Consider the following 21703-nt stretch of genomic DNA (forward strand, 5'->3'; position numbering starts at 1 on the left):
ATTCCACAGGAGGGGCGCCGCCACGCTGAAGGCTCTTCCCCTGGTGGACTCCAATCGGAGGATGGATCTATGTGGAACCACCAGGAGCAGGCCCTCGGATGACCTCAGTCAAATTCTAGACTGCTATCTGTTGCAAAAGCTTCTGAAGTTTTTTGTTGCTGTAGGAACAAGTTAACCTGAAACTTCTGTCTTCCCATATAGTTTTTGGAAACCAGCCTGAGGAAGATATGGACAGATGCAGCAAGGTTAAACTCCTCCTGAAAAAATGGGAGGCTTCATTTTTTCAGGATTACCGGAGGAGACCCAGCAAGGTATGGGGAATGGGGTGGATAGGATTTGCGTTTGGAGTTACACAGCGCCACTGCAGCCATGCAGATTTCCAAATTTACTTCTTGACCAGATTTGTAGTAAATACTCACGCACACATCTGAGGGTTGAAGTGCCTTGAAGCGACCGAGGCCATTCAAGTGAAGTTTATTGAGCATACACAGGGTTTTTGTAGGAAAATCTCTCCTCCTTCTTTCCCCTCCCTCTCTGCTGAAACCCCTTTGATCACCTTGCTTGCATCCTGAATCCACATCTTTAATCCCCTCTGTTTGCTGAGTTAGTCTGCCTTGGTTGTTGATTCCATGTTAGTTACTGGAAGCCAACAGGACATGTCTAGCATTTGAACAATGGTCAATTAACAGGGAGGAAGATAACAGCAAAGCCCTGCTTTGCCCGGGCAGTCTTCTGTCAACGTAACTCCACAGGCCTGTGCTGTAATACTTCATCTCCCCTTTCTTTATTAATTTATTATGCCGAATTGGTGTTGTCTTGATGAACTCTTGGGATATGATTGGACAGCTGCTTGTATGTTCTGGACGATAAGGTCTCAGAGAGGTGTTTTTCTGCCAGCAGTGGCTACACATTTGCACTAGATTAGGAATACATGGAACAAGATATTTGGGATACATTGAATAGAACAACAGGCGACTATTAATACAGTGATCAATGCAATACAATACATATAACATTTCAAGAAAGATTAATAGAATACAATATATACGGTACTTTACTTCAAGAGAGAATTTAGTCATCATAGAGGGAGGTATGACTATTTGTAAAGTCCAGGCTGGGTTGTATTTTTGTGGAAATTGTCTAGTAGGTTAAAGCAACACATGCTTTCTATATTGTTGCAGCTTAGGTGTTTGTTGAAGAAGTAGTTCGTGGCTGCCTGGTTTTGCAAGGCAAGTCTTTCTTACATAAGTAAAACAATTTCACATAAAGTTCTATTTTTATACAGGAGTAAAAAAATTTCATTTAAAGTTCATTTTTATATAGGAGTAAAACTATTTCACTCAAAGTTCTTTTTTATTTGGCGGAGGCATCAGTTCTTGATAGGATAGAAATTTTTAGAGCAAAGCAAGTCTTTTTGCTGGGTTCAACGGTAACTAAGTTATCTGGAACACTGCTTACAGTCCATTGTGGGTCTTCTCACTGGCTGAAGCAAATAGCCAATATGGAATCATTGGGGCCGCTGTTTCTGGCTCTGATGGTTTTTTGATGCTGGAAGACGGCTGCAACTGATGTCATCTGGACTCTGGTACTCTGTACTGCAGCTCATCTGGGTTTCATCTTTTATTATTATTTTTCTGAGAGAACTTCTTGTATCTCTAGGCCAGCCAGGCTGGGAAAACTCTGAAAACCTGTATATTGGAAATAAACTACAAAAGAGGTGTGGACTCCTCTTCATCGCTTGGATGAAAAGCAATAGCAAAACAATATTATGTACAGGAATTTGTGCTTTTTTTCTTTTAAAATAGGGCTACGTTTTCATTCTGCACATGCTCTTAGCGTTTAGGCTGCTAAGGGCTAGTTAAAGCTGAATGAAACTTTCAATCAGGGGCTTGAATGGCTCTGTATGTGAGCGACAAAGAAAGGGTTTTGGGAGACTTATTGTGATGTTAAAGAAGCTATGAAATTTGCAGCAACTTTTGAGGTAACATAAGTTCTAGGTAAATTTGTAATATTAAAGTACACATTTTGGAAGTAAAACATAAGATTCAGTTTTAAAAGCAGATATATTAACAGCGCTTTGCAGCGCTAACTTAGTTTCTCACTTTTGAGTGATAGGATTAAAGTTAGTCATTGTTAGCTCTTCTCTCATTTGCATACAAGGTGGGGGCATGAAGGAGTGGAACATGGGAACAGTGGTTAGGGGAAAGGATGAGTCAATACACAGAAAAACAAAGTGTTGGAGAACGTGAAAAGAAAAAATCTCTCAAACACATCTATTGATATTTGCAATGCTACAGACATTTGCAGAAGGCATTCTATCTGCATTTTAGTGAGAGGAAACAAATTATTTAGGGAGGTAGTGAGCTCTCTCAAACTGGAGGCACTCAAGGGGTCGTTGGGCAAGCATCTGTTTTAGGGTGGATTCTTGCATTGAGCAGGGGGTTGGACTCGATGGCCTTATGGGCCCTTTCTAGGCTAGATCTTATACGAAGCCGAAGCTTCTTTCTTTCTGCTCTGAAATCTGCATAAGCTTGTGTTTGGAAAACAAAAGACTGACAGATAGTGGCTATTTAACATACCTTGGGGCAGGGTAGAAACTGTAAAGGCAACTTTAATCAGCTTTCGCCAGAGGAATGGTGGAAAAACTAGTCTTTTAGATCAATCACTAGAACTTGAAAATCTTTGGGAAACTAAATTTAGGTTGGGCGGTTAGTCATTTTTGAACTAATTTATGTAGAGCAATGGGTTTCTCTTTAGTGTGGCTATTGCTCTGGCGTTGTTGAAAGCTAGGTAAGAGGGATTGGCGGATGAGAACAAGCTCTTTTTGGTTTAGCTCTTCTTATAAGAGCTACAGTTAGATGCTATATGGGGAGAGGCTGTGCCAATATTCTTGCAGGTTTTAATCATATTGGCTGGCTCAGAGTTCATGCCTGGGTCTGTAATGGCATGAATACATCTGAAAAAAGGACGTTGGGTTGGAGCAACTCTGCGTTAACGTGTAGGGCTTGGATCACGTAATTCTAACAATTGAGGGGGTCTGGTGTGAAGGGGGAGGATTCGTGGCAAACATAGAATCATAGAATCATAGAATAGCAGAGTTGGAAGGGGCCTACAAGGCCATCGAGTCCAACCCCCTGCTCAATGCAGGAATCCACCCTAAAGCATCCCTGACAGATGGTTGTCCAGCTGCCTCTTGAATGCCTCTAGTGTGGGAGAGCCCACAACCTCCCTAGGTAGCTGATTCCACTGTCGCACTGCTCCAACAGTCAGGAAGTTTTTCCTGATGTCCAGCCGGAATCTGGCTTCCTTTAACTTGAGCCCGTTATTCCGTGTCCTGCACTCTGGGAGAATCGAGAAGAGATCCTGGCCCTCCTCTATGTGACAACCTTTTAAGTATTTGAAGAGTGCTATCATGTCTCCCCTCCATCTTCTCTTCTCCAGGCTAAACATGCCCAGTTCTTTCAGTCTCTCTTCATAGGGCTTTGTTTCTAGACCTCTGATCATCCTCGTTGCCCTCTTCTGAACACGCTCCAGCTTGTCTGCGTCCTTCTTGAATTGTGGAGCCCAGAACTGGACGCAATACTCTAGATGAGGCCTAACCAGGGCCGAATAGAGAGGAACCAGTACCTCACGTGATTTGGAAGCTATACTTCTATTAATGCAGCCCAAACTAGCATTGGCCTTTCTTGCAGCCATATCGCACTGTTGGCTCATATTCAGCTTGTGATCTACAACAATTCCAAGATCTTTCTCGTTTGTAGTATTGCTGAGCCAAGTGTCCCCCATCTTGTAACTGTGCATTTGGTTTCTATTCCCTAAATGTAGAACTTGGCATTTATCCCTATTAAATTTCATTCTGTTGTTTTCAGCCCTGCACTCCAGCCTATCAAGATCACTTTGAAGTTTGTTTCTGTCTTCCAGGCTATTAGCTATCCCACCCAATTTGGTGTCATCTGCCTGAGGCTGCACCATAATGGTGCTGGCACAATCAGAATCAATTACTCTTGGAACAATAAACATTTTCTTCTTTTCACTGCTTAAGCAGGGAAGTACTAGGCTTAAACATCTAGAAGGCAAAGGATCAGAAAGTTGGAAGGAAACTGTTTGCACTTCTCTGGGAAATTTAATTTCTATTTCTTCTTGTAAGGTAGGATCTATCTTTGCACTGTCACTTGTGGTGGCAGGGGTGGAAACTATGCTGGTGGCTATGGTGGAGGACACACCAAGCACACACGAGAAGTTTAAACTCAAACAGGCTTGCTTTTGCAGCTTCAGGGCGCGCGTGGGACTTAAGGTGCGCTCTTCTGGCCCGTTTTTTGCAAGCGGCTGCCTTCTCTGTGCGATGGCGCGGGGCTTGGGCTTACATTTATGGCTGCTGCTGCTGCGCATGCTCTTGACCCAGCCTCGCCTGGAGAAGCGGCGCGGCAGAAGCACTCTTAAAGCACTTCTGAGCTTAGGCCAGTGGTCTGGGCAACTCGCTGCACTCTTACCCCACTTCACTCGCTCTCTAGCACTGACTTGGTGCTTCTGTCGCTTATGGCCGGTGGCAGCTCCGTGACGGCGCTGCGCTGAGGAGGAGGTGGAGGCAGAGTTGGCGGGATGGCGAAGGGGTTTGTGCGCTTGCTGCCCAGGGAGGAAGGAAAGGAGAAAGGAGGCAGTTGCTGGACGCAGGGAAGGGAGCTTGCTTTGCCTGCTTGCCTGCTCAGAGGAGGCGTCTGCCTTTAAGGGCAGGGCTGCTACTGCAGGCAAAACGCTCTGCGCCTGAGGCGTGCTAAGAACAGGGCATGGCAAGGGTTTATAATCTACAATACAGGCATTCTGTGGATTTACTTGGCCAGTATTGTACGCAGGACACAAGGAAGACATATCTGACAATTTTACTATGTCTTCTTGTCTGCAAGTAAATTGGGCTTCTAAAACTTGCTGTGGTGAAACAATTTGAGGTGGCTGTGGGTCAGGAGTTGGTACTGACGTTAAAGTTAGGGCTAGGGAAGATTTTGGCTTACAAATTTTTATTGCATTATAGTACGGTGGCGGATTAACGCTCAAACCGCTAGTAGTCAAAATGTCTTGAGGTGGGTTTTCTTCAGGAGCGGGAGCTAATGCAAAAGCAGAAACCACAGGGGGGGTTGGCTTACAGATTTCAACTGCTTTGTCTTGGGATGGTAGATTAACGCTTAGCCCGCCAGCAGGCAAAGTGGCTGAGTTTCTTTGATGAAATTTGTTGAGCGCTACCCAACACTGAAACCAAGAAAGCAAGATTTTATCTGAGGTGCGAGGTTTTTGATGTAAAACCTCCCCTATTTTTTCCCAATCATGTAAGAGTAACGAGCCGCTTTTCGGGTACCATAAACAAAATTTCCCAATCTCACCAACCAGCTTCTGAAGTGAGGACAATGTGGCTTGCCCCCCTGTCTTATTGACTATGCGGGTCAATTCTACCGCGTGCTTCTGCTGGTGGCTTGATAACCTGCAACCCATACTTACCGCTTGGGGTCTTTTGAAGACGGGGGTCTCGAGGAGACGAGGGTGCACCACTGGAAGCCTGCGCCAGGCTGATGGCAAGTATGTTAGGCGGTTGCGATGGTCCCTGTGAGCGAGCGCCACTCTGTAGTAAATACTCTCGCACACATCTGAGGGTTGATGGTTGAAGTGCCTTGAAGCGACCGAGGCCATTCAAGTGAAGTTTATTGAGCATACACAGGGTTTTTGTAGGAAAATCTCTCCTCCTTCTTTCCCCTCCCTCTCTGCTGAAACCCCTTTGATCACCTTGCTTGCATCCTGAATCCACATCTTTAATCCCCTCTGTTTGCTGAGTTAGTCTGCCTTGGTTGTTGATTCCATGTTAGTTACTGGAAGCCAACAGGACATGTCTAGCATTTGAACAATGGTCAATTAACAGGGAGGAAGATAACAGCAAAGCCCTGCTTTGCCCGGGCAGTCTTCTGTCAACGTAACTCCACAGGCCTGTGCTGTAATACTTCACAGATTGTATTTGCTTTCTAGGCTGATGTTGTGGGGGCTCCTGAGGAGATCAAAAGTAAGTGTGATTTTTCTCTACAGCATGGTGTAGTGTGTATTATTATTATTATTATTATTTATTTATATAGCACCATCAATGTACATGGTGCTGTACAGATAACACAGTAAATAGCAAGACCCTGCCGCATAGGCTTACAATCTAATAAGTTGTAGTAAACAATAAAGAGGGAAGGAGAATGCAAACATGTAGTGGATAAAGTGTTGGACTGGGAGTCGGGAGATCCGGGTTCTAGTCCCCACTCGGCCATGGAAGCTCACTGGGTGACTTTGGGCCAGTCCCAGACTCTCAGCCCAGCCTACCTCACAGGGTTGTTGTTGTGAGAATAACATGGAGAGGAGGAGGAGTATTTATACTGCCTTTAGTTCTTGGAGGGAAAAAGGCAGGATATAAATGCAATAAATAAATAAATGCAATAAATAACGAGTATTGGGTTGGTGGGAGAGATGGGATGTCAGATTTAGACTAATCAATAGGATAAACTATTGCTTTCACGATAGTTTAATAGACACTGGGTGCACTTTTATGATGAATAAATCTTACTTTAATAGTAGATTTCCATGTACAAGATCCTTTTCATTTATCATTGACCATGCTTTTTCTGCACCTGTGAGGTTTCGCAACTTATAATGTGCTTTCAAAAAGCTACTGTGGCTACCTTAGTAGTTGAGCTGGGTCAACAGTCCACCTATAAAGTGTCATTCCTGACTGGCAGCAGTTCTGTGTTGCCTATATTTATTTATTTATTTATTACATTTCTATACCGCCCAATAGCTGAAGCTCTCTGGGCGGTTCACAAAAATTAAAACCACAATAAAACAACCAACAGGTTAAAAGCACAAATACAAAATACAGTATAAAAAGCACAACCAGGATAAAACCACGCAGCAAAATTGATATAAGATTAAAATACAGAATTAGAACAGTAAAATTTAAATTTGTGTTAAAATTAAGTGTTAAAATACTTAGAGAATAAAAAGGTCTTCAGCTGGCGATGAAAGGAGTACAGTGTAGGTGCCAGGCGGACCTCTCTGGGGAGCTCGTTCCACAACCGGGGTGCCACAGCGGAGAAGGCCCTCCTCCTAGTAGCCACCTGCCTCACTTCCTTTGGCAGGGGATCACGGAGAAGGGCCCCTGTAGATTATGTACAACCTTGAAATATGCTATATGGATTGAACTTGAGGCTTCATATATTCACAGCATGTGCTACAATTAGGGCTCTCCTTCCATTCTTGCAACATTTCCTGCTATTTACATAGGGTGACCATATGAAAAGGAGGACAGGGCTCCTGTATCTTTAACAGTTGCATAGAAAAGGGAATTTCAGCAGGTGTCATTTGCTTATATGGAGAACCTGTTGAAATTCCCTCTTCTTCACAACAGTTAAAGGTGCAGGTACCCTGCCCTCTTTTAAATCTGGTCACAGTACAGCTGCAGTATAGCTCCTGCAGCTTTAACTGTTGTGATGAAGAGGGAATTTCACCAGGTGTGATATGCATACAAATGACACCTGCTGAAATTCCCTTTTCTATGAAACTATTAAAGATACAGGAGCCCTGTCCTCCTTTTAATATGGTCACCCTAATTTACATTTAATTGAAGGTGGACGCCTCAATACCTAACTCAGTGAATTCTTAACCCTTAACTATTAGAACAAGATGTTCCTACAAGGAGGTTCTTAAATAATTCACCACTGGTAAACTTTCACACCTGTCTATGCATAGTTGGATTTAACTACTACTTGAGAGGGGATGCTGGATTTGACGGACCCTGGAATTGATTTGGGTTGGTGATTCTTACTGCATTCAGAATCCATTCTTAACTGTTTGTGCACAGAACTATACAAAGAGTACAAGACACTGAAGGAAACCAAGGGGCAACAAGGCCTCCCTGACTCCGAGACAATCTGTCAGCAAGGAACTCCGGAACCTCCTGTAGCTGAACAGGTAACAAAAGGTCATTTGTGCTTTGTCAATACCTGGTTCTCTGTAAAGCCTGGTCTTGCAGGTAAAAGGTTTAATGCAATACTGTTTTCCCTTCTCTAATCAAAACCTCCTGCTTCTAAAAAGTCTTTTAGGCCTTAGCTAGACCTAAGGTTTATCCCGGGGTCGTCCCGGGATCATCCCCGCCTGGTCCTGGGATATCCTGTGTGTCATTTACATGAACAGGGGTGACCCCAGGACGATCCCAGGATAAACCTTAGGTCTATCTAAGGCCACAGTCTCACCTTTCCTGAAACTCCTGTGGCATGTTTATTTTATTTATTTATTGCACTTATATACCGCTCCCATAGCCAGGGCTCTCTGGGCGGTTTACAGAAATTCTAAAATTAAGATAAAACGAGTATGCAAAATTTAAAACTCTAAAACATAGAACATACACACATAAAGCATTAAAAACCATTAAAAAAAACTAAACATGTGGGTGATTAAGATGTGCCGCCATATGCCTGGGCAAAGAGGAAAGTCTTAACCTGGCACCGGAAAGATAGCAGCGTTGGTGCCAGGCGAGCCTCGTCAGGGAGATCATTCCATAGTCTGGGGGCCACCACCGAAAAGGCCCTGTCCCTCGTTGCCACACTCTGAGCCTCTCTCGGAGTAGGCACCCGGAGGAGGACCTTAGATGTTGAACGTAGTGACCGAGTATATTCACGTCGGGAGAGGCATTCCATCAGGTATTGTGGTCCCAAGCCGTGTAATACTCCCTTCCCCATTCTTGTTGCTTACAGCACCTAAGAGTGCAATCCTACCAATTGTGCCTTTGATGACATGATGCCCCCCAAACTTGGAGGCTTCCGATCATTCAATGCAAAGCCAAAACAGCAGCAGAGGTGGTCTTTACCCCCATGTCCTCCTGCCCTGCATTTTTTGATAGATGGGCTTTTTTTTTTGCCCGTCTAGTGGCAGCTCTTCAAAGGGAGAGGAAAGGAGGCTAGAGAGTCTCCTCACCTCCCCGCCCACCAAAATGCCACCTTTTCCCCCTCCCTGAGGGCAGCTGGCATGATTCTTTTCACACTTGCTGTGAGGAGGCAGGGGAGGAGGTTCGAATTTCCGGCGCCCCCTTCCAAGGTTGGAGCATCGTCTTTAACCTCGAAGGGGGGAATCCCCAGTATGCTATTGCTCCTAACCATCATCCAGTAAATAATGTGCTTTAGGATTGCTCCATAAATCACATCATTTACTGCAGGATGGCTAGGAATACCGTCTGTGAAGGCTGCGGCAGAGACCAATTCAGCTATTGGGCAGAATAGAAATGCAATAAATAAATAAAATTCATGGCTGTAGTAGCTTTCAGTGCTAGAAATGAAGACTTCTATGCCATCCCTGGCTTTGTTAAGTAACAGAGTAGGTGCATTGTAAACAGTGTGATTGTTGGAATATGCTCAGGCAGCTAAACAAATCTAGAAGCTTTAGCATCACTCTTATCTGCAATGACTCCATTTCTTTTCTTTTTTAAAAAAATAGAAACTTTACAGATTGGTTGTTGTATCCCAACAGTAGTGTTTTCTTCCCTTTTCTTTCTGTGTATTTCCTAAGGTACCTGGCTCAGATTGCTGGGGAGCGCACCTGAATCGAGGCCGGATGGTTCCTAAACTGACCCCACGGGATCGGTACACACCGGAGGCTTCTGCACAGTATTTTGGAATGAAGCTGAAATGCAACTTGGGAGCAGCTATTAAGGTTTGTTTGATGGGTGATTAATTGTAGCCTGGAGTATAGGCTGCTTGCAGCGGTATCTTGGCTTCTGGAGGCTGAAGGTCCTTTATGACAGTTCTGTTAAAACAAAAGATCCATTAAAACAAAATACGAGACAGTCCAATACGTAGTTACCAAACCCATAAGGTTACACCTTCATCCTCTGGACTAATTAATCCTGAATGGCTATCCCTGTATGTCTCCATGCTCATGGTCACTTACGCTAATAGTTCAGAAATGCAAACCGATAATCATTCAGTAAAACTGAGGAGTGGGGGGGAGTGAGACCCACTCCTTAACCATCCAGATTGTGACTACGTGACTGTGGAATCTTTTTATGGGATAATGTGGCGTTACACCCCACAAGTCAGTTCCCAAATGTATGTCTGCAGTTTGTAAGTCAGTGGTGAGTTTAGAATGTTGGCCTGAGTGGGGGGAGATTGAATATCTTAGGAGTGGGGAGGAGGGATATATAAGGGAAGGACTGAGGGGATTGTGGGGACTTTTGGGGTACTCTTAGAGTCTTTAGTGCTCTCTGTGTTTAGAGTGCTTAAGTTCTGGGAAATTGGAGGTTCAGGGTAGAGAGTGGTGTCTTTGGAGTGTGGTGTGCACGTAGTTGATGTATATTAATCAATACAGATAATAAAGAAAGCTCAAGAGTGATTGTGTGAGGGAAAGGAAAGCGTGTATGTGAATGAGGGAAAGGATTGGATGAAAGGTTTCAAAAAAGGTTTTTAAATGTTTTATTTGAAACAAAGCTTGTGAACTTTTGAAAATAAATTTTAATTATTTTGTTTTTAACTACCACAAAAATCCCACGTGTCTGTTTGGCATTTATCATCTGAAGTTCATACATTTAGCACCCACTCTGACAATAATTCACCTCAGCACATATAACTCACAGTGTTTTATTTTATATATTGAAATCCTTCTCCATTTAACCCCTTTCTCCACATAGGTTGGAGGAAGGTGGTGTTTGTCCCTTGCCTCAGGCGTATCAAGCGGTGGTGCTGGGCTTGAGCAGGGAGTAGCCGTGGCCAGGCTTGATGTTCAGAGCCTGTGTCCAGGCAGATAACTTCTATGTCACTCTGAGAAATGTCTTCAGTGAACGACTGCTTAATCTTCCTTAATCATTGAGATAATGTGTCTATATTACAGGTACATTTTTATAACAACCAGCCAATCAACCGTCCAGAGAAGGTGTTCTTTTATCTATGCTTGTTTTCACACCACCTTGTGGAACCCCAGAGTTCCTACTTTGTTAGTCTCTCACATGCACATTCCATATATTCGTATCAATCCCCAAATCCAATTCCCTTATCCCTGGGCCCAGTGCTCTTCAGCATTGTTATTAATGATTTGGATGAGCAGGTGCAGGGAGCGCTTATCAAATTTGCAGATGACACCAAATTGGGTGGGATAGCTAATACCCTGGAAGACAGAAACAAACTTCAAAGGGATCTTGATAGGCTGGAGTGCTGGGCTGGAAACAACAGAATGAAATTGAATAGGGATAAATGCCAAGTTCTACATCTAGGAAATAGAAACCAAAGGCACAGTTACAAGATGGGGGATACTTGGCTCAGCAATACTACAAATGAGAAGGACTGCGCTCAACATCTAAGGTCCTCCTCCGAGTGCCTACTCTGAGGGAAGCTCGGAGGATGGCAACAAGGTAGAGGGGCTTTTCAGTGGTGGCCCCCTATTTATTTATTTATTTATTTATTTATTTATTACATTTCTATACCGCCCAATAGCCGGAGCTCTCTGGGCGGTTCACAAAAAATTATGAAATGATCTCCCCGATGAGGCTCGCCTGGCGCTAACATTGTTATCTTTTCTGCACCAGGTCAAGATCTTTCTCTTCTCCCGGGCATTTAACAGCATTTAACAACATATGCTGAGTTTGTTTGTTTGTTTAATGGACCCCCCCCAGAACTGTTGTGGTTTAAAATGGATGATGTAGACTGTTGCTTTTATGTTCTTTGATGGTTTTAGATTTTGTATACTTTTTAATGTCCACTGTTTTTTAACTTTTGTAAACCGCCCAGGGAGCTTCGGCTATGGGGCAGTATAGAAATTTAATAAATAAATAAATAAATACTGGGCAGGAGCCAATCATTTAGAAAAGCGTATCCAGAAAGGCTTCAGTTATGATGAGATTGCTGCTTCTCATGCTTGGTTTCAAACGAGGGATGGTGGACTTCTGACATTTAATAAGAGGAGAAATTGTTTTACGAATCAGATAGATACAAATGCTGAAAATTAACTGTTTTTGTTTTTGTTTTACTCTTGATCTCAGGATTGTCCTGTAGCTTTAAGGAAATCTCTCACTCCCAGGAGGAAGTCAGCCACACTAGTGCAGAAGGACATGCATCAAACCACCAAGGCTGGGTCTTCTGAAACACCAGAGGCTCCTTTGATAAAAAATAGTCCAGATCAACTGTCTGGCCCTGATCCCAAGGAATTTGGAGCCCTTCTCCCTTTTTCATTTCCAGGGCTGGGTCCTGCTGAGCTTCCCTCATCTCAGCCCAAGCCCAAGCCAGCGCCACTGGATAAGTTTCAGCAGCTGAAGCAGACGGTGACCAAGCGACTGAGCAGCCTGGATCCCGGTTGGCTGGACAGATGCCAAGGGGGAAACCTACAGACTGGAGAGGGAGTCCTAGGCAGGACGGAGCCATGCCAGGGATCACCAAAACTCGATGCCATGGAAGAATTGGGTCCTCTTCCACACACTGGAGAGAGGAAATGGGAGGTGCGTAGTGGTTCTTCCAGGGGGTACTGCCAGGGAGATATGATGGAGAAGCAGATCCTGGGCCAAAGTGGTGGAAACACCTACAGGCCGCGTGTGCAGGATAACCAGACTGCAGGTAAGACCCCAGGCAAAGAGGGGGCAAACGTAGCACTCACTGGAACCAAAGCTGAGTTTCCCACCCTCGAGCATATCCATAAACTGGAGGCTTGTGGAAAGGATGCTGCTCAGAAAATGGAGGAGCATCTTCTGGAAGGAGCGTCACCAAGGCCGAGAGGTGCCTTCTGTGAGGTGGAGAACAGGCAGCCTCGACCTCCCAAGGGAGGAAAAGCCTCTTGCGAGAAGACACTACAGGAAGCTGAAGCCCATGAAGATGACAGCGTGGATCGTTCCAAAGGTGGCACCTCTCGGGTAAAGCGCAAGAGGACTAAAGAGCCAGCGGGGGAGAGAAAGCGTGTCAAAAAGCGGCGTGCTGCCGACCAAAAGCCAGGACTCGGTGAATATGACTTCGATGGTCAGGACGCTGCAGAGGTGCAAAATGAAAGGGGAACGGTTTCCCCCTTTCCCTCTGAGAACCTACTTGGGGAGATTGACGGAGAGGAGTGTCCCAAGCGATCCAGTGCCTCCACTTGTAGGTACGTCCCATACTGGCCCTGGGGACTGTTTTATTTCTGTTGTGCGGAGTTGCTAGGAAGGAACAGCATGGGGAGTTGTTAAGTGCAGCCTTAGTTTCAGGACAGAGAGTAGCATCCAATGAACAGTCCTGTTCCTGGCTTAGTCAAGCATCCTAGGGCAAAACTCCCCCACTCAATTATAACCGTGTGCGACATTCTCTCCTCTGGGGTCACGTTCACATAGATTTGTACCAGAAAAGAGGAGTTTGTGCAGTCCATGTCAAGATGGTGTGTCTGTCCTGATCCTCACTCTGCAAATTACTATCTCATCAAATACTTATTTAAGAACATAAGAAGAGCCCTGCTGGATCAGACCAAGGGTCCATCTACTCCAGCATTCTTTTCACACAGTTGCCAAACAGCTGTTGACCAGGGACCCACAAATAGAACATGGGTGCAACAGCACCCTCCCGCCCATGTTCCCCAGCAACTGGTGTATATAGGCTTACTGCCTCTGCTCCTGAAGCTAGCACATAACCACCAGGACTAGTAGCCCTTGATAGCCTTCTCCTGGAATTTGTCTAACCCCCTTTTACCTGGGAAAAAGGGATCCACTGTCCTTCTCTCTTAAGGGCATGTATGTGCCCTGCACAAAGCTACCCTTGTTTATGTATCTTCCCCAGGGAATCTTGGCTGAGGTTAGCTAAGGGGATGAGCCTTCACTTCATGGTAGAACACCTGCTTTGCATACGAAAGGACTCTGGTTCAATGCCTGGCATCTTCATTTTTCTTTCACTTTGGAGTGATTTGCACAAATTTAACATTTTTTTCCCACCTTCGGGGAGATTTGTGCAAATGTGTTGCTGCTGCTGCTGTTATAGAAGTATATAGAAGCTATAGAAGTATAGCTTCCAAATCACGTACTGGTTCCTCTCTATTCGGCCCTGGTTAGGCCTCATCTAGAGTATTGCGTCCAGTTCTGGGCTCCACAATTCAAGAAGGACGCAGACAAGCTGGAGCGTGTTCAGAGGAGGGCAACCAGGATGATCAGGGGTCTGGAAACAAAGCCCTATGAAGAGAGACTGAAAGAACTGGGCATGTTGAGCCTGGAGAAGAGAAGATGGAGGGGAGACATGAGAGCACTCTTCAAAGACTTGAAAGGTTGTCCCACAGAGGAGGGCCAGGATCTCTTCTTGATCCTCCCAGAGTGCAGGTCACGGAATAACAGGCTCAAGTGAAAGGAAGCCAGATTCCAGCTGGACATCAGGAAAAACTTCCTGACAGAGCAGTACAACAATGGAATCAGTGACCTAGGGAGGTTGTGGGCTCTCCCACACTAGAAGCCTTCAAGAGGCAGCTGGACAGCCATCTGTCAGTGATGCTTTAAGGTGGATTCCTGCATTGAGCAGGGGGTTGGACTCGATGGCCTTGTAGGCCCCTTCCAACTCTGCTATTCTATGATTCTATGATTATGCTTTTGAGGAGATTTGTGCAAATTCACTAAAGTGTTATAACCACTGAATAAACAAAATAAACTCTACTCTGCTACTTGCTACTAGTGGATATGTGCCAGGAGCAGGCGGGAGGAGTAAGGACCAGTATTGGGCAAAAGGAGGGATACAAATAAATATAATAATAATAATAATAATAATAATAAAGAGTAACGAGGAAACAAGCCATTTCAAGCCGCAGAGCGCCTGATCATCAGGAGTAACGTGGATTAGTGAGTGACCAACTAAGCCACCGTAGCTTATTTTCAGGGTAGCGTTATCATGACGTGGCCCTTTCAGACCAATCCAGTCTTTTGGCTATATGCACAACCTGTTCTCTCTCTCTTGTCAATGTCTGTTAAGGCCAGAGCAAAAGAACAGCTAAACTTAAGCGCAACGTTGTGATGTTCACAGTAGAGGGAACTTGTCTCTTTCCAGGGCACCACCAAAGACGGGGGGCAACTTTCTGCGCCTCAATCTCAAGAAGAAATCTTACGTGAAAGGGCGTGCCTTCAAGGGGAAACGGCTCCGTAAGCAGGTGAATTGCCTCTTGACCCCAGAGAGTGTTATTTGCAAGCCTGTGGGGTGAGATAGAACTGAAATGAATCTAGGCAAGGATTTATTTGTTTGTTTGTTTATTAATATATTAAATTTATTAATATATAAAAAAAATCTCTAGGCCTTTTCGATAAGGGTATCTAGGCTCCCATGCTCACAAGTCCTGAATGGAACTTAGACTAGAACATAGGATTTAAATATGTATGTATATATAGAGAGAAAGAAGTTTCCCAACAAAGAATATTGATGTTTGAAACACTTTGGGAAATAAACTCGTCTCATGCCCATGGGCAGTTTTGCCGTGTGGTGTGGGCATCCTGCTTCCTCACTGCACTTCTGCATGGGGGGTGGGGGGCACCAGAGAATTTAGATTTGAACAATTTGGGTTTAGAAAATGGATGCTATGTGGTTGTATGTGTTCTTTTTATCCCCTGGCCCTTTGATTCATTGCAGTGAGTAGATGTTTAAGAGCATAAACCTGTGTGCAGCCCCTTAATTTAGATGCACCTCTTGGTGGTTACAAATTCCTAGTTCTAGAAAACAGCTACTAAGGCCTTAGCAAAACCTAAGGTGTATCCCGGGGTCGTCCCTGCCTGCTCCCAGGATATCCTGTGTGTCATTTACATGAACAGGGATGACCCCGGGACGATACAAGCTGGTACAGAGTACTATCGGGGTAATTGCTTACCCAAAAAATTTAGCAGAGTGCGGATAGCAGCAGCAGCGTGGAGCTGGAAATGGTTTCAGCTTGGAGTTAAGAACAAAAAGAAGCACTCACGGTCTTTGGTCAGTAAGAAGCTTTACTGACACTAAATAAATTACTTACAGAATAAATGGTCATATATACAGTCCTTTCACCAACAGTACAGCAACACAACGTAGCAGTATAACATCAGCAGTCTGATAATGTCAGCAGTAAGAAGCCTTACAACATGGACTTCTTAAATACACTTTTCTCCTTGGCCCAATTAACCAATAGTCTCTTCATCTTGTACTTCTCGTACCACACGTAGGCCAGGGAAGAATCTGCTTCATACTGGACTTCTCCTGGCAGAGACAATCTGGCCAAGGACATCTTTTTAACTCTTTAGAGTCCTTTTCCTTCTGTGGGTAAAAAACTAACCCCAACACCCTTTCATTTTTAACTACAGAAAAAATACAATTTACATTTCATTACATTTCACCTGTAAGAAATCAACTTTACATGTTTACAACAATCTCAACATTGTAACCTTTCTCTGTGTGTTAACATTTCCCAGAGACTTATTTATATGTAAGCTTTTCTTTTCTTCTTCTTCCAAGCACTGTTGAAAACATGGTGCTTTGGGGCGTTGAACTACTTTGCAATCTTCCAACTTGCAAACTTTCAGCAATTTTAAAACTTTCTGCTTCTGGCTTTTTAGGTAATTTCCTTTGGAAACTTTCTACCTCTACACCAAGAGTAACACCTAACTTTCCCCAGAGACTTCAGTTTCAACCCTTCCTGCAGCTTTGGGCTGAGTTTTCTTGAATGTGGTCTTGGGAACTCCCTGCCACCAGTAGACGAACCACTAGCTCCACAATCATGTACTCTTTTGCTTGCCCCTTTGCATACAGATACGTGTGTTTGAAAACACCCCCTTTCAGTTTTCGCTGCCTGAAAACACTTTTCTCGCTCTTGTTCAGACAGTTTCAACACACCACTGTAACTTTCAAGTTCAGACTTCACATAACAAACACTGAATTCATCTGAATAGTTTAAAGGTGGAATTCCTTTGTTTTTTCTTTGTGAACGACGAGGAATTACCTCCTCCCTTTCATTTCCTTCCTCCCTTCTGCTTTTGGGAGTGGAAACACTTTTCTCAGAGATGTGAGGGCTCTGAGAAGTTAACCCTTGAGTTACTGTTTTTTCCTGGTTGTTCACGGTTTCTAACAGAACTTGGGAACCTTGAATCCTGTCCCAACCTGCCTCCTGAAAAGTAGCAGACCTAGAAACAACCACCTTCCCATGACTTAGGGAAAAACGCCAAGATTTGGATTGCATGCCAGAATAACCCACAAAACGTAATTTCACAGACTTGGCTTCACCTTTAGACCTTTTGGACTTTGGGATATGCACGTATGCCCAAGACCCCCATGTTCTCAAGTGAGACAAATCTGGCTTTGAACCAAAAAGTAAACAGTAAGGCGAACTGCCTGTAACCCTGCTCCAGGTTCTATTACACAGATAGTTTGCGGTTAAAAATGCTTCTCCCCACAAATCTTGCTCAGCGTTTGCATCAGCCATGAGAGAATCTTTCTTCATTTGAAGTACTCCAATTCTTCTCTCAACTGACCCATTTTGAAAAGGAGTTTGGGGATCTATTAACCTGTATATGATTCCTGTTTTCTTAAACCACTCACAGAACCCTCCAGAAACAAACTCACCCCCATGGTCCGACTGCACAGAAATAATGGGCTTGTTAAAGAACTTTTCCGCCCAAGTTTTCCAATCCCTAAAAGTTTCAAAAGCTTCTGATTTTTGCTTCAGTAAATAACACCAACTAAAGCGTGTGTAATCATCCAGAATTACAAGCACGTAACTGGATCCCCCTTGTGTAGGCGTGAATGGCCCTACCAAGTCAATAAACACCAATTCAAAAGGCTTTTGTGACACCCTGTCACTTTTCCTGCAGATGTTCTGCACCCGGGATTTGGTCTGATGACAGATTGAACAATCCAAGAAATTTTTACAGTTTTGCAAGCTTAACCCTGTACACACTTGAGGCATGTGACTTAACACTTTAAAACTTGCATGACCTAAACGCCTGTGCAACTCATGAACACAATTTTTATGGTCTGGCACGTTACCAGTTTGTGCCACCCTTTCTTTACCTGCACCCATGTAGAACAGTCCATTTTTAACATGTCCCAGTGCCACTTTTTGTCCATCCTTAATCACTTGGCACTCATCCTTCTGAAACGTAACAACGTATCCTTCAGACGTTAGAGCACTAACAGAAAGGAGACAAAAATCTAAATCTGGAACATACAGAACCTGTTCACACTCCTTTTGCAGACATGGAACGTAGCAACATCCAATTCCTTCCACCCTCGACGTTCGTCCATCTGCAAGCGTGATTGACTTCACCTTGCTTGGTTCCAACTTCCGAAACGCCTCTGGATTATTAGAAATTGTTCTGGACGACGCAGAATCAATCAGCCAAACCTCTTGGGCCTCGTTACACCTCACTGTGGCCGAGACAAATGCATTCGAGCATTCCTTCTCCTCTCGAGCCTGTGTAACTCCCTTCTTCTTTTTACAGAAGCGTTTGATATGGCCTGGCTGCTTACAAAAGAAACACTTTTTTACTGCAACTGCGGCTCTCTCCATTTCGTCGTCTTGGAAACTCTTATCTTTCTGCATTCTTTCTCCGCTGCCAAGGGCTGACTGCTTAACCCTTTCCTGGCAGTTTTCCTCCTTCCTGGAAAGACGCCGTTTCTCTTCTTGAAGCAAACGACCCGTCAAATAATGAAGAGTGAGTTCATCAGTCTTCATACTTTCCAGACTGGTTGTCAGAACGTCCCAGCTTTGAGGCAACGACCCCAAAATCAGGTAGCACTTATGCTCTTCCGTAAAAACGATTCCGACCTCCTGCAACTGGACAAATAGAGATCTCACCTGTTGGAGATGATTTGCCAAACTTCCAGCCTCCTCCAACTTTAACCGATACAGCTCTCTGGTGAGGCTCAGCCGTGTGCTTGCCGACGCACGCACATAAATCTGTCTCAGCGCATTCCAGCTGTCTCTTGCCGTCTCATCTCTGGTGATATGGACAATTTGCGAGTCCTCCATACTCAAGACAATGTTTGCTTTGGCCCTTTCATTCTGCTCTTCCCACACTTGTGCTTCTTGAGCAGTCTGACCAACCGGCCTCGGGACACTCACGACGTTCCAACATCTGTCCCGCTTCAAAAACATTTCCATCTTGAATGACCACGTTAAGTAATTTCTCTCATTCAGCCGTTCCACCGGAATACTGGATGCCATCTGAACTTGGGCCATCCTCACCGGCTGGGCTGGAGCGCGACTCACACTGGATACAGACCCGTCTGAGCTCGATGAACTGCCTGAGCTAGACTCCGTCTTTCCCTCCAGCGTTCCTTTGCTCTCAAGCTTTCCAGCAACCAAAAATTATGCCTTCCAGACTTTCTCTGGGCCCATAACCTATCGGGGTAATTGCTTACCCAAAAAATTTAGCAGAGTGCGGATAGCAGCAGCAGCGTGGAGCTGGAAATGGTTTCAGCTTGGAGTTAAGAACAAAAAGAAGCACTCACGGTCTTTGGTCAGTAAGAAGCTTTACTGACACTAAATAAATTACTTACAGAATAAATGGTCATATATACAGTCCTTTCACCAACAGTACAGCAACACAACGTAGCAGTATAACATCAGCAGTCTGATAATGTCAGCAGTAAGAAGCCTTACAACATGGACTTCTTAAATACACTTTTCTCCTTGGCCCAATTAACCAATAGTCTCTTCATCTTGTACTTCTCGTACCACACGTAGGCCAGGGAAGAATCTGCTTCATACTGGACTTCTCCTGGCAGAGACAATCTGGCCAAGGACATCTTTTTAACTCTTTAGAGTCCTTTTCCTTCTGTGGGTAAAAAACTAACCCCAACAAGTACAGGTGAAAGCAGGGCAGAAAGAACAGTGAGACGAGGCCAACAGGAAAACAATTCTCTTGCCTGTTCCTCAGAACAGCAGTAACAGCCGGCAGGGGAGATGTCCTTGGAACACGGGGGGCGGGAGGGAGAGAGGAACCATTCGTACCCATGGAGGGTCCAGAGGTCCACACTCCCAGCAAAGCTGACGCTGAATTTTTAAAGCTGGGCTAAGGGAAAACTGTTTGCTCCCGGGATATCCTGTGTGTCATTTACATGAACAGGGATGACCCCGGGAACCTTAGGGCTAGCTAAGACCTAACAAAGCATTTGTAGTCTTCCATTATTCAGAGAGCAAAGTAGATACTGCAGATAACTTTTTTTCACTTCAAACACATAGAAATCCATTGAGTAAAGGGTTTCCATAATTATCTTTGCTCACTGTGAACTCCCTCTGCCACTCTTTCACTGTTTGAAAAGGTGACATAAGGGCTTGCAAATGAGAATCTCTTGGCTCCTCTACGAACTGCACAGGTGCCTCAGTTAGAAATCTACAGTTTGCAAACATTAGTATACCACCCAGGACAGTGTACAATCAGTTGTCAAACAAAAATACAGTAATAAAACAAAATTACATTGAAGCTTTTATTAAGTATGTTTTAATTAAAGGGCTACCCCTCCACTGTCTTGGATCCCGACCATGGTGGGGGCACTTCAGTGCTGCCTTCATCTATAACCGCAGTTGAATATATGTTGCTTAATTGCATGACTGGACAAAATCATTGGCTTAAAACGGCGGTCCTAAAACACAAAAGATGAATGCCTCTTAGAAGGAAATCTCAAACGTTTTGTAAATCAGAGGCTGGCCTCCCTGGTGAGAACTGCATGTACCGATCTTACTCCAAAAGTGTTTGAGGACACGACCCCTGAGCTGCTAACTTGGGCAGCTCTGGCTGATCTCCTTTCCTCCCGTTGCGGCTTCAACTAGACAAAGCTGACCCCCCTTTAATCTGGAATTGCACAGGGTTGTTACAGGAAATAGCCTGTTATATTGAAAGCAGCAGGACTCGAGGATGGTTTGATTTTTAGACTCTGAGGTCAGAAACAAGGGTCCAAACTCGGAGCCCAGAAACTGCACTCCCCCCACCAACTTGGAGACAGCACGGTTGTATGTATCTGCACTCAGAAACAGGGCATGGAGACAGGAAAAGTGGGCATTCCTGGGGGCGGGGGGGGGGGGGGCGGGGAGGGCAGGAGACTGGGGCTGTGGCCGTATGATTTTTCCTATGGCTGTCCCAAACTCTGACTGCCACTGTCTGAAATGCCACTGCTAGATGGGCAAAATCGCCTGTCTAGCAGAAATGCAGGGTGGCTGGAGAGCAGAGGTGAAGATTGCCTCTGCCCTCCAGCTGCCCTGCATTAGATACTTAGCAGCCTCTGAGTATCCTCATAGGATTGTGCCCTAAGTCTCTTTTCTCATGCTGAACTAGAGAACCACTTTTTATGGATTGATAGGAATAAGTCTTAGAGCACAGCTAGGCAGCAATGCGCCCCCCTAACACCTTTCTTGGTGCTCACCGAGGTAACATTCCTCTCCCACTTTTTTACAAAACTTAACACATTTTCTTACTGGCAACTGAGAGAGCTGTAAAATAGATTTCTATTGGTGATGAATACTGTGGGTTCAAAGGAATTGTTTAGTGTGTTGGGTTCAGTCTTTTGGGCAGGCTACTTGCTCTTTACCACACCTCCCATGGCAACCATTTTGTCCTGGCGCCCAGGACAGTTTCTCAAATTGCCAAAATCTGACCAAAAATCCGCCGACCCTTGCCTTAGAAGATTTGGTGGGCTGAAGCCCATGTGAAAGTGGAACAGTCAGGCTCGTTCCTACCTCCCTTCTGCCTGGTTCCCTGAAGTCAAGCCAT

At 44.7% G+C, this 21703-nt stretch overlaps 1 protein-coding gene across 1 annotated transcript in view; it reads left to right on the top strand.

Moving 5' to 3' along the window:
- The first annotated feature begins 220 nt into the window (after positions 1-220).
- RECQL4 (RecQ like helicase 4) overlaps positions 221-21703 on the top strand; it is a 68029-nt gene continuing 46546 nt past the window's right edge. The window contains exons 1-6 of the mRNA XM_063131232.1: positions 221-311; positions 6007-6040; positions 7877-7986; positions 9577-9720; positions 12038-13122; positions 15030-15129. Of these exons, the coding sequence (XP_062987302.1) occupies positions 228-311; positions 6007-6040; positions 7877-7986; positions 9577-9720; positions 12038-13122; positions 15030-15129 (1557 nt within the window). The 5' untranslated portion in view covers positions 221-227. The remainder of the gene's footprint in view (positions 312-6006; positions 6041-7876; positions 7987-9576; positions 9721-12037; positions 13123-15029; positions 15130-21703) is intronic.

The sequence above is a fragment of the Elgaria multicarinata genome, chromosome 7, assembly GCF_023053635.1.
Source record: "Elgaria multicarinata webbii isolate HBS135686 ecotype San Diego chromosome 7, rElgMul1.1.pri, whole genome shotgun sequence".
NCBI classification, from domain to species: Eukaryota; Metazoa; Chordata; class Lepidosauria; order Squamata; family Anguidae; genus Elgaria; species Elgaria multicarinata.